Source organism: Ictalurus punctatus, chromosome 19 (genome assembly GCF_001660625.3).
Source record: "Ictalurus punctatus breed USDA103 chromosome 19, Coco_2.0, whole genome shotgun sequence".
Classification (NCBI taxonomy): Eukaryota; Metazoa; Chordata; class Actinopteri; order Siluriformes; family Ictaluridae; genus Ictalurus; species Ictalurus punctatus.
Genome location: NC_030434.2, coordinates 6968088 through 6982110, shown reverse-complemented (window position 1 = coordinate 6982110; position 14023 = coordinate 6968088). Strand labels below are relative to the sequence as shown.

General features: G+C 37.0%; 1 protein-coding gene across 1 annotated transcript; it reads right to left on the bottom strand.

The window, feature by feature from the left end:
- Positions 1–6717: 6717 nt before the first annotated feature.
- On the bottom strand, positions 6718–13221 carry LOC108280087 (tetraspanin-8). Its single transcript, XM_017494858.3, has 9 exons — positions 12869–13221; positions 12615–12671; positions 10252–10365; positions 9185–9259; positions 8984–9070; positions 8701–8826; positions 8573–8620; positions 8388–8471; positions 6718–7416 (listed from the first exon to the last, which is right to left on the bottom strand). Exons 1-9 carry the CDS (start codon positions 12926–12928, stop codon positions 7291–7293), a joined length of 777 nt encoding a protein of 258 aa, XP_017350347.1. The 5' UTR covers positions 12929–13221; the 3' UTR covers positions 6718–7290.
- Between the last annotated feature and the right edge of the window lie 802 nt (positions 13222–14023).

The following is a 14023-nucleotide window of genomic DNA, read 5'->3' as shown; positions in this document are numbered from 1 at the left end:
TATGTTCAGTATAATCAAAACCACCAGCATACAGCTTCAGCATTATTAGATTATTTATAGCATAACGCATCATAGTGTTTACAAATTCAGATAAATGAACACACTGTGAGCCACTACAGTACACAATGTTACTACCAACTAATTACATGGAAAGCAGTTTATCACTTCTGGGAAAGTAATTTCTCAGAGCTGTCACAGTGTCTGGGATTCAGCATTCCATTGTTCCCGTCTGTATCTGTACTCTGTGATTCATCAAGACTTGAACATTCAGGGATTCAAGATTGAACTCTCCTCAAGAAGAAAACCAGACTACTCTGGAACACCAGAACTCAACTGACCTGAATCCGAAGTGTGCACAGAATTACACAGAATTTGCTATTCTTAATCAAATGGTGGTGATTAATTTTCTGTAGCACTATGGTTCTAAGAGTAATCCCAGCTGTAAGGCAAGTCACAGTTATACAATATATGAGGTGTATATATATGATAGAATATATCAGGTCTATGTGTAGACCTGACCATCACACACATATGTGCTTGTTAAAGCACATATTTAAGATTTAGTCCCCTTGTATTTATTGTTATAATAAGCTCCACTCTTCTGCCAAGGCTTTCCACTAGATTTTGGAGCGTGACTGTGGGGATTTGTGATCATTCAGCTACAAGAGTATTAGTGAGATCAGGTACTGAGGAGGTCTGGGGTGCAGTCGGTGTTCCAGTTCATCCCAAAGATGTTCAGTGCAGGACACTCGAGTTCTTCTACTCCAGCTTTGGCAACCCATGTCTTCATGGAGCTCACTTTGTGTACAAGGACATTGTGATGCTCAAACAGGTTTGAGTCTATTAGTTCCAGTGAAAGGAAATCATAATGCTACAGCATACAAATACATCATTGTGTGCTTCAATCGTTGTGGCAACAGTTTGGGGAAGAACCACATACTTTTGGCAGTATGGTGAATATATCAATGTGCTCTTTCTAATGCATTATTTCAGAGCCCAGATGTAAAAGTAATGTTTATGTGTGTAATTGTTCACATGGTGACATTTTCTGTGAGGAAATGTTTACTTAGCATTTTTGTAAGGTGTCTCCAGTTTCCGAGCTTTGTAACCATCAGAGCTAACACTGTAACTTTTCCATCACAGGAATGTCTTCAGGACAGAGGGTTTTACATTTTGTGGTTTCTCGATCACAGCTGTTAATAATATACGCGATAAAACAAGAACTAATTTAACGTTAAATGTAATTAATTTTTTTAAAAGTATGTGTGACCATTTCTCTCTTTCTCAAACTGTTAATCTTTGAGAAAGAGAAAATCACCTTTTTTTAAATTCAGGATCTTGGAGAGCAGCTTCACACAACAATCAAAGGTATGAAGGTCCAGTATTCAGAGAAACATTATATAACTATATCTAGCTCATCAGTTGCACAAAGCTTCTGGGGAAGATGGCACCACATTATTTGGAATCATTCCTACGGCTTTACAACATAAACAGCTACTTTTTATCATGAGGTCAAAAAGTGCAGATCATCAACATCATCCAAATTCTCGAGGCTCCACTTATCTTCAGACTTTTACCACAAAAAAAAAAAAAAAATCACTTTAAATCTCAAATTTGTGTGTGTGTGTGTGTGTGTGTGTGTGTGTGCGCCTGGGAGGCTTTTTGCTTTATTGCTTTTAAAAGGAACAGTGTGCACAAGTTTTTATTTTCCACACACTCACACAGACTTCAAATGTACATTTCAAGGACTGGGCATGACTACTGGGCAGTACGATGGTGCGGTATATAGCATTACTGCCTCACAGCTCCCTGGTTTGATCCTGTGTTCATTCTGTTTTCTCAGTGTTTGCCTTGGTATCCTCTGGGTTTTCCAGTTTCCTTCCACTGTCTAAAAACATGCCATGTCTATGCTAAATTGCCTATAGGGGTGTGTGTTTGTGTGTGTGTGTGTGTGTGTGTGTGTGTTGTCTTGTGATGGACTGGCCTCCCATCCAGGGTAAATTCTCCTGCGTGCTGCCTAGTGTTATCAGGACAGGCCCTGAGTCCACCGCAACCCTGACCAGGATAAAGCACTTTCTGAAGATGAATGACTGAATAAATCTGACCACTTACATTTTTGTTCATTTTTGGACCAGTCCTTTCTGTCTGCCTTTTCATCCTCCACCGTTGGTAGCATTTTGAGGAATATGGGTTTCTTTTAAACATTTATTCAGGCACTAGGCAGACGTGACTTACAAAGGGAGCAAAATATAATCCAAGTATGCATAGCAGATCCCTTTGAGGTTTAAGATCTTCACTTAATTGCCCATTTAAGTCCACTCTGGCAAACTCGCAACCTTTAGGTCACAAGATTTTTTCAGGCATTTTACAGTAAAACCCAAGTAATCATGCAGCTTCAGTTAGATCTGCATGATTAAAAAGTCAAAATTGTCCCTATTATAGACTTACATTACACAGTACAGTCTCCTTCAAAAGTATTGGAATAGCAAGGCCCATTCTTTTGTTTTTGCTATATACTGAAGATATTTCGGTTTGAGTTCAAAGGATGAATGAGACGATAGATCAGAATTACTGCTTTCATTTCCTGATATTTACATCTAGATGTGTTAAACAACTTAGAACACGGCACCTTTGGTGGCAGACCACTCAATTTTTAGGTGAACAAAAGTATAGGAACAGATAGTCTTTAAAAAAAGGTCATATTTGGTGGCATATCCCTTGCCTGCAATAACTACCTCAAATCAGTAACCCACTGATATCACAAAACTGTTGCATTTTTTCTTTTGTGATGCTTTTCCAGGCTTGTACTGCAGCTTCTATTTGTTGTTGTATGTTTCAGGGGGTTTCTCCTTTCACTTTTCCCCACCCGATGAAGTCCTTTGTTGAGTTGGCAGTGTGTTTTGGATCATTGTCTTGCTGCATGATGAAGTTCCTCCCAAATAAATTGGATGCATTTCTCTGCAAATTGGAAGACAAAATGTTCCTGTAAACTACTGAATTCATTCTGCTACTACCACCATGAGTTATATCATCAATAAAGATTAGCGAGCCTGTTCCAGAAGCAGCCATGCAAGCCCAAGCCATGATGCTACCTCCACCATGTTTCACAGATGAGATTCTATGTTTTGGATCATGAGAAGATTCTTTCTTTCTCCACACTTTGGACTTTCTATCACTTTGGTAGAGCTTAATCTTGGTTCCAGAACTTTTGGGGCTCATCTCTGTATTTACTTCTAATCTGCTTTCTGATTCTTACTGCTGATGAGAAATTTGCATCTTGTAGTATGGCCTCTATATTTCTGCTCTTGACGTTTTTTCAAATGGTGGATTGTGAGACCTTCAGCCCTGCTCTGTGGAGGTTGTTTGTGATGTCACTGACTGTTGTTTTGCGGTTTTTCTTTCTTCACAGCTTTTACAAAGTTTCTGTCATCAGCTGCTGTTTTTTCCTTGGCTGACCGAATTGATGTCTGGTTGTTAGTACACCAGTGATTTTCTTTCTTTTTCAGGACATTCCAAATTGTTGTACTGATTATGCCCAATGCTTGTGCAATGGCTCTGATAGATTTTCCCTCTTTTCTCAGCTTGAAAAGGACTCGCTTTTCTCCCATAGACAGCTCTCTGGTCTTCGTGTTGGTTTAGCATTTTTAACAACACATGCAGTCTTCACAGGTGAAACCCAGGGTTTAAACCAAGAGTAGACATTCAGAGCTATTAATTCTATAAACAAGCAATCTCACAGGGCACACCTGGGCAGCAATAAACCTATCTGTTACATGTTCCAATTTTTTGATCACTTGAAAAATGCAAGGGTCCAAAGTTTAACACATCCAGATGTAAATATCAGCAAATGAAAGCTGAAATTCTGACCTATTGTCTCATATTCATCTTCAGTTCTCAACCCAAACATCTTCATTGTACTGCAAAAAAAAAAAGTGCAGACCATTTATGTATATTTTTTTATGCGTGGTGTCTTCTGTTTGATAAGGTTTGAAAAAAGGCTGACAATGCAACTGGGTCACCGGTGTTTATTGACGATGTGATTGCTAATAAAAGTAGCAGTTGCTTACTTACTGAAGACAAAACTAAAGGCAGAAAGACCCACAAACAGGCATTTGCAGTAAAGGCCTGATAAAACATCTCGAGGGAGGAAATTTGGAATGTCCTGAAAAAGAAAGAAAATCACTGGTGTACTAATGACCTAAATGGAGCTGAGATGCCACTATCGTCGCAAGGACTTTTGATATAAATGTTAGGTTAATTATTGAAGTGTTGGCCTGACAATGGTAGTTTTTAATGAAGGGGAGACCACACCAGTGGTGAGAGAAGTGTTAATTATTGAGTTTATCAGAGGGGAGATAGCAGGCACACTTTAAGTAAGTTTTTTTGGTGCAGGATTCAGTTTACAGGTGGAGGAATTGCACGTCATGATGAGATTCAAGACGTGACTTTCCACCGGGATACAGAAATGACTAAATGCACTGTTATGTGGAGGGGCCGTAGTGTTCAGGGAGCATGATTCCTTTTGCTCATTAATGGAACAAGTGAATTGTTGATGAATAGTCACAATTTTAGAGGGGAAAAATTTCAGGAAGGCACAACAGCGTTCATCAGAGAGATTCAGATGAATGGAGTTATCAACTGGTTTAAGTAGTCCATTCACAGTGGAAAAAAGAGCTCTGGTGTTTCCTTTTCCTGTACTGATGATATTTGCATAATATGATATTTTTGCAACAGAAAGGGCATTTTTGAACGGAAGTACAGTATCTCACAAAAGTGAGTACACCCCTCACATTTTTGTAAATATTTGATTATATCTTTTCATGTGACAACACTGAAGAAATGACACTTTGCTACAATGTAAAGTAGTGAGTGTACAGCTTGTGTAACAGTGTAAATTTGCTGTCCCCTCAAAATAACTCAACACACAGCCATTACTGTCTAAACTGCTGGCAACAAAAGTGAGTACACCCCTAAGTGAAAATGTCCAAATTGGGCCCAATTAGCCATTTTCCCTCCCCGGTGTCATGTGACTTTTCAGTGTTACAAGGTCTCAGGTGTGAATGGGGAGCAGGTGTGTTAAATTTGGTGTCATCGCTCTCACACTCCCTCATACTGGTCACTGGAAGTTCAACATGGCACCTTATGGCAAAGAACTCTCTGAGGATCTGAAAAAAAGAATTGTTGCTCTACATAAAGATGGCCTAGGCTATAAGAAGATTGCCAAGACCCTGACACTGAGCTGCAGCTTGGTGGCCAAGACCATACAGCGGTTTAACAGGACAGGTTCCTGTTAAACCGTTTTTCTGCCAGCATTCCACGAGGCCTAGAAAATCCAGTTAATGGTCAGTAACAAAGTCACTGACCAGAGCAGCTTTGTGAGAGACCAAATATTGTATAAAATTATTAAAAAGTATATAAAAAGTTTGAAAAAATTACAATATTCTTGTAATAGATTATTATTATTAATAATAATAATGCTAATGATGATGATGATGATTATTATTCCTATTATGGCTATACACAAATTTTATTTCCTGTAATGCATTTTTTTCAAAAATAATGAAAAATTTAAAAATGTCTAAACTTGAAAATAAGTACTATATTGAACATCAAACAGTAAAGCAACCAATAAAACATTAAATCAAATCATTGGTGTAGAAAAACTCTCCAATCTAATTCAATAACTTACAGAGACAAGGGGTTATAGATGCCACACGGTAAAACTTTGTTTAAGTCAAATAAAACGGAGACATCTGCAGATCAGTACAATCATGACACGGGCTTTTATACTGTCTTGAAACAGTGAGCTCAACTAGGCGGGGTTTACCCCTTCTACCTTTGGAAACAACCTCTCATTTTGCCACATTTGATTCCTTCTGGTCATATGCTGTTAATAATTGTGGCACAAGTCCAATCAGTTAATTGTTTTTAAATAACATTAGCTTTTTTCCATCTCAGGTCATTCTTCAGCCAAGTCGGCATTAGGGCTTAAGCACAAGCAGACATTTCCGACTAATTCACTTTTGTGTTTATTACTGTGACATAATCTAATACACTGGTTACATATGGGTTAACTAATACATTTATCTAATTCAGTACATACTTATTTCATTTACTTGATTGGAAAATACTCTGTATATCATCTGTTTTCATATTTAATACTGCATCAGTTCTTCTTGGGACACTTATGGTGTAGTTTTCTTTTAAAAACAAACAAACAAACATGGTATGTGGCTTCAGGCATCTTGGAGAACTGGCTGGACGACTTTTTATCAGAAACATAGTACTTTTTTTTTTTTAATATGGCTCACTACTTAATAACAAAAAGCAAACTCTGTAAAATAAAGTTTCATGTAAAATAAATATATATATTAATTTCTACTAACACACTAATATAGTTGGCATAAAATAGCCATGTAAGACAACATTTATATAAAAATGTAAGGTGCCCGAGACATTAAATGTTATTAAAAAGTACACCACAGAGAGATTTAAAGGTGATTTACATCATTTTAATTTGTCTTAATTTTTTTTTTTTTTTTTTTAAATTCACAATAAGCCAGTATATTTAAAAATAGTGCATTCTTACACTTGTGGTTCTAGTAAAGTGCACATAATGAATCCATAATTTTCTTGATAATTTTACAGTCAGCTACAATCAGTGAGGAGAGATTACTCTTATGGTTATATAAAAAAGTTTGCCACATCATCACTCAATTATGTGACCAGGATTTATTAAACCACAAGCTCAGAAATAGAACAGAATACAAAATATATCAAATCGTGAATTGTTAGCACATCTGAAGGTCACTCAAAGACAGGAAATTAGTACACATTTTAAGATCCAACACCTTAGAAAACTTAGATATATAATATAAAAAAAAATGTTTTAATAAACATTTTCAAAGCCGTTTGAACTGTATCATAAAGCAAGGCCCCCCCCCCCCCACTCCAGTCCTGTAGACATGCTGCCCTACAAAGTAAGAAATGCAATGCTGACATAAAAGCAAACTAACAAAAGAAATATTAAATCTAAGCAGTATTGTCAGTTTGCTCCACATACTCTTTCAGTGGAGTGAAGGACATGTAGAAGCACAGGAATGTGGATGTCTATATTGGAAGAAGCTCGACTTGCAAAATCCCTTAAAACCCAAGTTATTACAAACTGAAGCTGTTAAACACCCTGTCCAGGGGTAACCCTGCCTTGGGATAGGCTCCAGGTTCCCCGTGACCCTGTAGGATAAGCGATATAGGAAATGGCTGGACGGATGAAGCTGTTAAATTGCTTGGTTAAGAATTAACCACCTCTGAGTATTTTGGTGGCTGGTATGAAAGAGGAAAAGATGACAGATGAATTGCTGTCTCAGGAGCGGAGACACGGACAATCATCGCAAGAGACATCAGACCTCCCAGAATCTACAGAGAGAAAGAAGGGTTGTGAAAAACAATGCTGATATACAGTGAGATAAAGATATACTTTCTTGATAACGAAGGAAATTTTGTGAAAAAGTGCTGACTTGTTTAAGACAACCATGATCAAATAAGAATGAATCAATTTAAATGAAAATAAATAAATAAATAAATGTGATAATATATGTAAAACTGTAAACTTTTTGAATAGTTGTTTTCTCTAATATTTTGACTTAAAATTTTGGGTTTTGTTAAAAAAAAAATAACTGTACATGCAATGTATGATAATATCATATACAGTACAAACACACTGAGGAAACTGTAATTCTACATCCTCTTCATTAACTCCTGGGAGGCTGGGAATGATTGTAATAAATGCCCTACTATATGCTGTATTCAGTTTAGCCTAAGCCTCAGACGGTTTCCGACTCTTCTGCACTGAAAAGTGTCTGCTTGTCATTTAAACAAGGTTCTCATGGCTACAGTTGTTGTGGCAGGGATTAAACTGTACAAGTTGTTATGAGAACAGTGTACAGTACGGCAGAACAAAGATACAATAAGTACACAGCACATGCATGCTTGTGCAAGACTGACTGAAGTCTGGAAAGCCCCTGGAATTCACGTTCATTTCTCTCAACCTATTTGTGGGTGAGTTACCATAATGATGTTAAAACAAAACACTTGTGAAAACTGGGCTTTCCCCTTATTGCACATGATAAGTGCATTTCTTGCCGTGATTCAGTAAACCTGACATGTACACTCTGCATATGTCAGCTTTAACAGGCTGATGTGTTGAACAGGCTGCTTTGCATATCTATCATTCAAACGACCAATGGATAAAGCACGACCTTCACTGTGGCGTTGTCTGTACCAGCAAAAAACAAGGTTTTTTTTTTTTTTTTTTTTTCTAAGCCCTGTTCGCTTGTAGATAAATACCTACAGGTTCGTTATCATAACCAAAAATACAATGTACTTACAGCGAGAGTTGCGAGGCCGAAAAGCACACCCGTTACGATGGTTATTAGTTTGTCCAAATATTCAATAATAATAGGCCCACATGGCTAAATTCAGATGAAATAGATAAAAAAAACAGTTAAAAATCTATTCATATACACTATATTTGAGAGGTATTTGAGAAAACAAAACAAAAATACTCTCGCACCTGTGACCAGACCATTCTGCTTTCTGATCCATGGTCCTGCCAAAAGTTCTATATGAACATTGAACAATGAAAATTAATATGCACACTGTGGTGAAATAGAAAAAAAAAAACAGGAAAATAAATTGTACCTGGTAGGACTTCCTTGAGGTTATCTTCTTACATTTGCCACTTGGACCATGTTCATTGACGCAGTTACATGATTCAGGAGCTTGATCTTTCCAGTCCTCATAGCCATTGAGTCCACAGCACTGCAACTAATTAAACCAGGATGGGGACATATTTCAATACGTAATAATGCAAGAACTCAGCTGGATGCATCATCCTCACAAAATGAGCACTAAATAAAGTGCATAGTTAAAACTATAGTGAAAACTATGAAAGGATGAATGGATGGATGGACGTTTTATTTACATGTGCTTGCATGGAGTCGAGTGCATTCTCTACATCTTTATTGAAAACTTCTTTAGTTCCGAATTGTTGTCTGACAGCTGAGATGAGCTGAGGGGGGAAAACAGGAAAGGAGTAAACTGAGTAGATAGCATAACACTGACAGTAAAGAGACACATTTCTCGCATACACATTTAGCTGGATTCAAATTAGCAAGTGTAATACCTCCTGCCGGTAGGCTGCCATTGGAACGGCGATACGCAACATGCCAATAGTCGCCAAACACATCACGGTGAAAAACTGCAAGAGAGAAAATAAGGTTAGAAATTTACAAGAAAACGCCACAAATCATGAACTCAAATGTGGTGTTGGTGTGAGAGCTTTTTGTACAAGTGGCAATGTAGAGACCATAAGATAAGAATTTTGTTTTTTTTTTTATATTCTTTTTTTTTTTTTTTTTTTTAATTTCTGGCCAAACTATGAAATATATATCTGATGATTCATAGTACAATTTGCATCCAATCAAAATGTTCTCTAAACTACATAGTTATGGTCAACCAGTCAAACAGAGTAATAACATGTCAATCATAAATATAATACTTTTTCTAATGGTGGGGTTTCATTTCCACAGAGCCTGTGTTTTTACTTCCGGGATCCCACACTGAGAGAACGACCCCTCTAGAACAGTGGTTCTCAAGCTGGGGGCCACCAGATGGTACCAGGGGGCCGCATTGAAATTCTAAAACATAATTTAAAAAAAAATTGATTTTACCTGTATGTTACCTGTTACGGTTAGCCACACACTGATAAAACTTAAGTCTATTTAAAACGGATAAGTGTTTTGATAGAGGACGTAGTATCTTAGATGAGAAAGTTAATACAGAAGAGCCTAGTGTTGAAAAAACTCAATTTTGACGACTCTGGGTGGCCATAAAGGGATGTAGGCTACACGTGCGTTGCTTCACGCTAAAAAGTTTGAGAACCACTGCTCTAGGATACCAAACACTACAAGGGTTGTAACAATGGGCAAATTGGAAGTGAGAAATCCTATGGAGTTGAAAAGCTCTATTTGTACTCTGTTAGTGGCCTCTTGTGGCTCTCAAGTCATTTCATGTTCAGTAAAGTTATACACCAAAACAAGGATTGATCCATTCTACATTATCCTGGCCTTGGTTACAATGAGTTTTACTAGTCTATTGTCTCAGTGGTGCACATGTCACAACATGTCACTTAGTGGTTTCCCCCTCACATCCCAAAACTAAGTTCACTTTCAGTTCTGCCCATGCACTCACCACAATCAGGGCACACTTGCTCTCTTTGTATGCACCATAAGCTCCCAAGACAGCGATGATGAAAATGACAGAACCGATCACATACAGGAGGATTACTCCGTGCAGGCCATTCGGCTGACGAAAAAAAAGAAAGAAAAGAAAAAAAGCATGTGCTGTTAAATATGGACAAACCAAACCGTTGGGGGAGTTAAATAATCTGGGAAAGTTTTGAACTTTGGTCTGTTATAAATTCAGTGTATGTTTTTTAGGACCCATCAAGGTTCATAAAAAAAAGTGCATACTGGATTTCTATGGCAAGCTTTAAATGGTAGAAGTGTAAAAAGTCCATTCATCCATCCATTTTCTGTACCGTTTCTGTATCCTACACGGGCTCACAGGGAGCCTGGATACTATCCCAGGGAACTCGGGACATGGCTAGGGACACCCTCTTCACATGTACACATCAATTCAGTTTTTTATGGCAAGCGGAAAATTTTATTTCCACTAAAAATAATATTAAATTCTTGATATCAAAATGTCGTTTTTTTTTTACTCGTAAAAAGCACTAATTTTCTTACCGGTGAAAAGTTAATTTTGATATCAAGTATTGAATTTTTGCTAGTGGAAATAAAATGTTTACATGTGGAAAATCATGATCTCCAGAAAGCCATGACTGAAAGATAAAACAGAGTGCCATAGCTGTCACTAATTAAAAAAAAATGTCATTACAGATCTCTGAAATTTAATTTTTACTAGTAGAAATTCACCGTGCAGATATCTATATTTTTACATTTTGACTGGGGAAAAATATAGCAGTCTGATTATGACAAATTTTGTTCCGTGTTCATTCGCTTTTGGTTTCAAGATTGAAAAACAAAATACAAAAAAGACACGTTCATTATTTTTTAAAAAAAATACTGAAAATTATATTACTAATTAACTATATTTAAAGCCCATTTTTACTCAAAAATGCTAAATATTTAAAATATGCCTCATTTATAGTTTGTTGCCTTCTTATTCATTGACTTGGAGTTATTTTGAATCATGGCATGCTTCCAAAATGTTCTGACGCAGTTAATAACAGTGCAAGTTGCTTAAGGGACCGTGTGGCAATTCCACCCACTGAGTTAAAACGTAACGTGTGCTTTTAAATGACTTATGTATGTTAATAGTTATGTCCTTTTAATTCCTGCGTGGACAACGTCGACGTTTGGGGCTGGATCTAGGCTTGGGGTGGTCTGAGCCCACCCAAACGTATGTCTTGCCCACTCAATCGGAGTATAGGCAAAGACAACATTAATCTTTAAAATAATAATAATAGCCTAACTTTTACACAATTTGCGTATTACTTAAAAGCAATCTGAGGTGGGCTGTGTGCTGAGAAGTGTGAGGAAGTGCTATAGACTGCCACAACCAATCATAAAATAACGCCAGAAAATTGCAGTTTTGTTTATTTATTTATTTATTTTTTTAAAATGTTTTTATTGGCTGGAAGCAATGCCGCGTTCTACACTCATGAGGTGGCTTCAGTCTGCCCACCTTCTTTAGCTGGCAAGAACGGAGACTGCTGACATTTTAACTCAGTGGGTGGAATTGCCCTTAAACAACTTGAGCTGTTTTAGAGGTCAGAACATTCTCAGGTGTAAACATGCAGCTCGAATACGTGCCGGCATATTTGAGTAAATGTTTTATGTCCGTAAATGTAATGTGAGTAAATGTTTCATCCCTCTTACACCGCGGTCCCTGTTGCTGCCTTCAGAAAGCATGTAATGAACTTCTCGGAGTGAAGGAACATGCTTGAGAAGCCACTGATGGATTCTGCACGCTTTTCCACTTACAGTAAATGCAAGCAGGCCACAACACGAAATAACTCCAACTCAAAAAAATAAAATAAAATAAAAAATAAGACGAGAAAAAAAGTATAAATGTTTTCATATTTGAAATCTTTTGCATTTTTTGAGCAAAAATTGGGTATAAACATAGTTAATAATTAGTAATTTAATAATCCATATTAAAACAAACAAACAAACAAACAAACAGTTGTTCAATTCTGAAACCGAGAACGAATGAACGCAGTGTACATGGACCCAAATGACAGGAGGTATCTTGAAATTGAATTATTACCAGTACAAATTGTTGCCATGACTTTTTTTTTTTTTTTTTTTTTTTTTTTTACACTTCTAGCATTAAAATAAAAATTTAAAAAAAATATCATAAGGCTTGGCATGTTCTTGCACATAACCAACTTTTACAACTTGTTGATTCAATAGCCTATTATTAGTTTGGTACAGTGTGTGTGTGTGTGTGTGTGTGTGTGTGTGTGTGTGTGTTATTATATAGTAATAATAAGGGGATGTATTATATCAATATGACGGTCTTCTTACCTCATTGGCGAATTGATGCGCTAACAAGGCCAAGACGAAAACAACAATCCCAAAGATCTAAAAGTAAACAGGAATGCGAGAAATAAACTATCAAGCACATTAAGGCACCAAAAAACAAGAGAATAAAAAATAAATAAATAAATAAATAAATTAATTAATAGGGCCTAAGTAACATGCGTTTCCAAACTGGATCTCACAACCGACATATAAATAAAAGCGACTACAAGTGGAATCATAATAAGTGTAAAACTTACTGCAAAAAGAGAGTTGAAGAAGATGAAGATCTTCTTGAAACACGGACTGATTTTCGCCATTTTCGCAGAGGTGGGAATGCACCGAGCTCGACAGACGGACTGCGTCTTATGCCGTGCCAAAGTCACACCGTGCCAAAGTCGTTTTGCGCTGTTGCGCAAAACGAAATGCGTCTGCAGGAGGAGCCTTACTGTAACGGACACGCAAACTGTGCGAAAACAACACGAAGAAGGCAGAGGATTAAGATATCCACATACCCCTGGTAGTCAGGACAAAAAGAAAGTATGCACACGCAGACAAAAGCAAAGCCACCAGCGGTGATTTATTTACTCAACTGGAATGAAGTCGGTGTGACGTTCGATATTCGCGGATGTGCGGAAATTAAGGGACCGTCTCTAAAGTTACATCCGACCTTGTTATACACGTTTCTAACCAATAGCATTTGAAGGGAATGACTTACAGTCATGTAACCCACTGTAAAATGTTCAACTAGGTGTCAGGTATAACGCACACCCTTTAGATTTTGGATATTTATCAAAATAAACTATTAAATCATTATATAAATATTGTCATGTGTTATATTACTGCATGGACTCGTACACAAAATATACCGCAATTTAAAGCTCAATAGAATATGATGTACAGTCACACAACCGACTGTAAAGTGTTCATCTAGGTGTCAGGTATGACGCACACCTCTTAGATGTTTTGATATTTACTAAAATAAGCTATTAAATCACATGTAATTTAGATAGGAATGTCACTACAGAATGGGCCTATACACAAAATATGCCATTATTTAAAGCTCAATAGCATTTGAAGTGAATGATGTACAGTCATATAACCAACTGTAAAATAACAATAAAAAGGTCTTCAGGCTTTGGCCTATATCTGTGGCTAAGGTGCTTTATCTGATACAGACCTCAATCATTTTAAAGGTGCTATGGTTTCAGTCTTTCCTATAGAGTACATGTGATTTTTGTGTGTGGATAATGTTCATTATTTAGACAATATGCTGTAGCATTTTGAGACCGTGATTCTACTGCCGAAGTACTGTGTGTGCCCTGTGTGATAGATTTTTATTCTCAAATTCCAGGCAGCATTATTTTTTTTTGTTATTATTGTCCTAGATTTATTTGTGTTAGATTTCTCCCAAT

Coding starts and splice junctions, on each gene's coding strand:
- LOC108280087 (XM_017494858.3), bottom strand. CDS start 12,928: ATGGCGAAAATCAGTCCGTGTTTCAAGAAGATCTTCATCTTCTTCAAC. Junction 8,827..8,983: donor TCGACTCCATGCAAGCACAT/GTAAATAAAACG, acceptor TGGTTTAATTAG/TTGCAGTGCTGTGGACTCAA. Junction 8,472..8,572: donor GCAGAATGGTCTGGTCACAG/GTGCGAGAGTAT, acceptor ATCTGAATTTAG/CCATGTGGGCCTATTATTAT.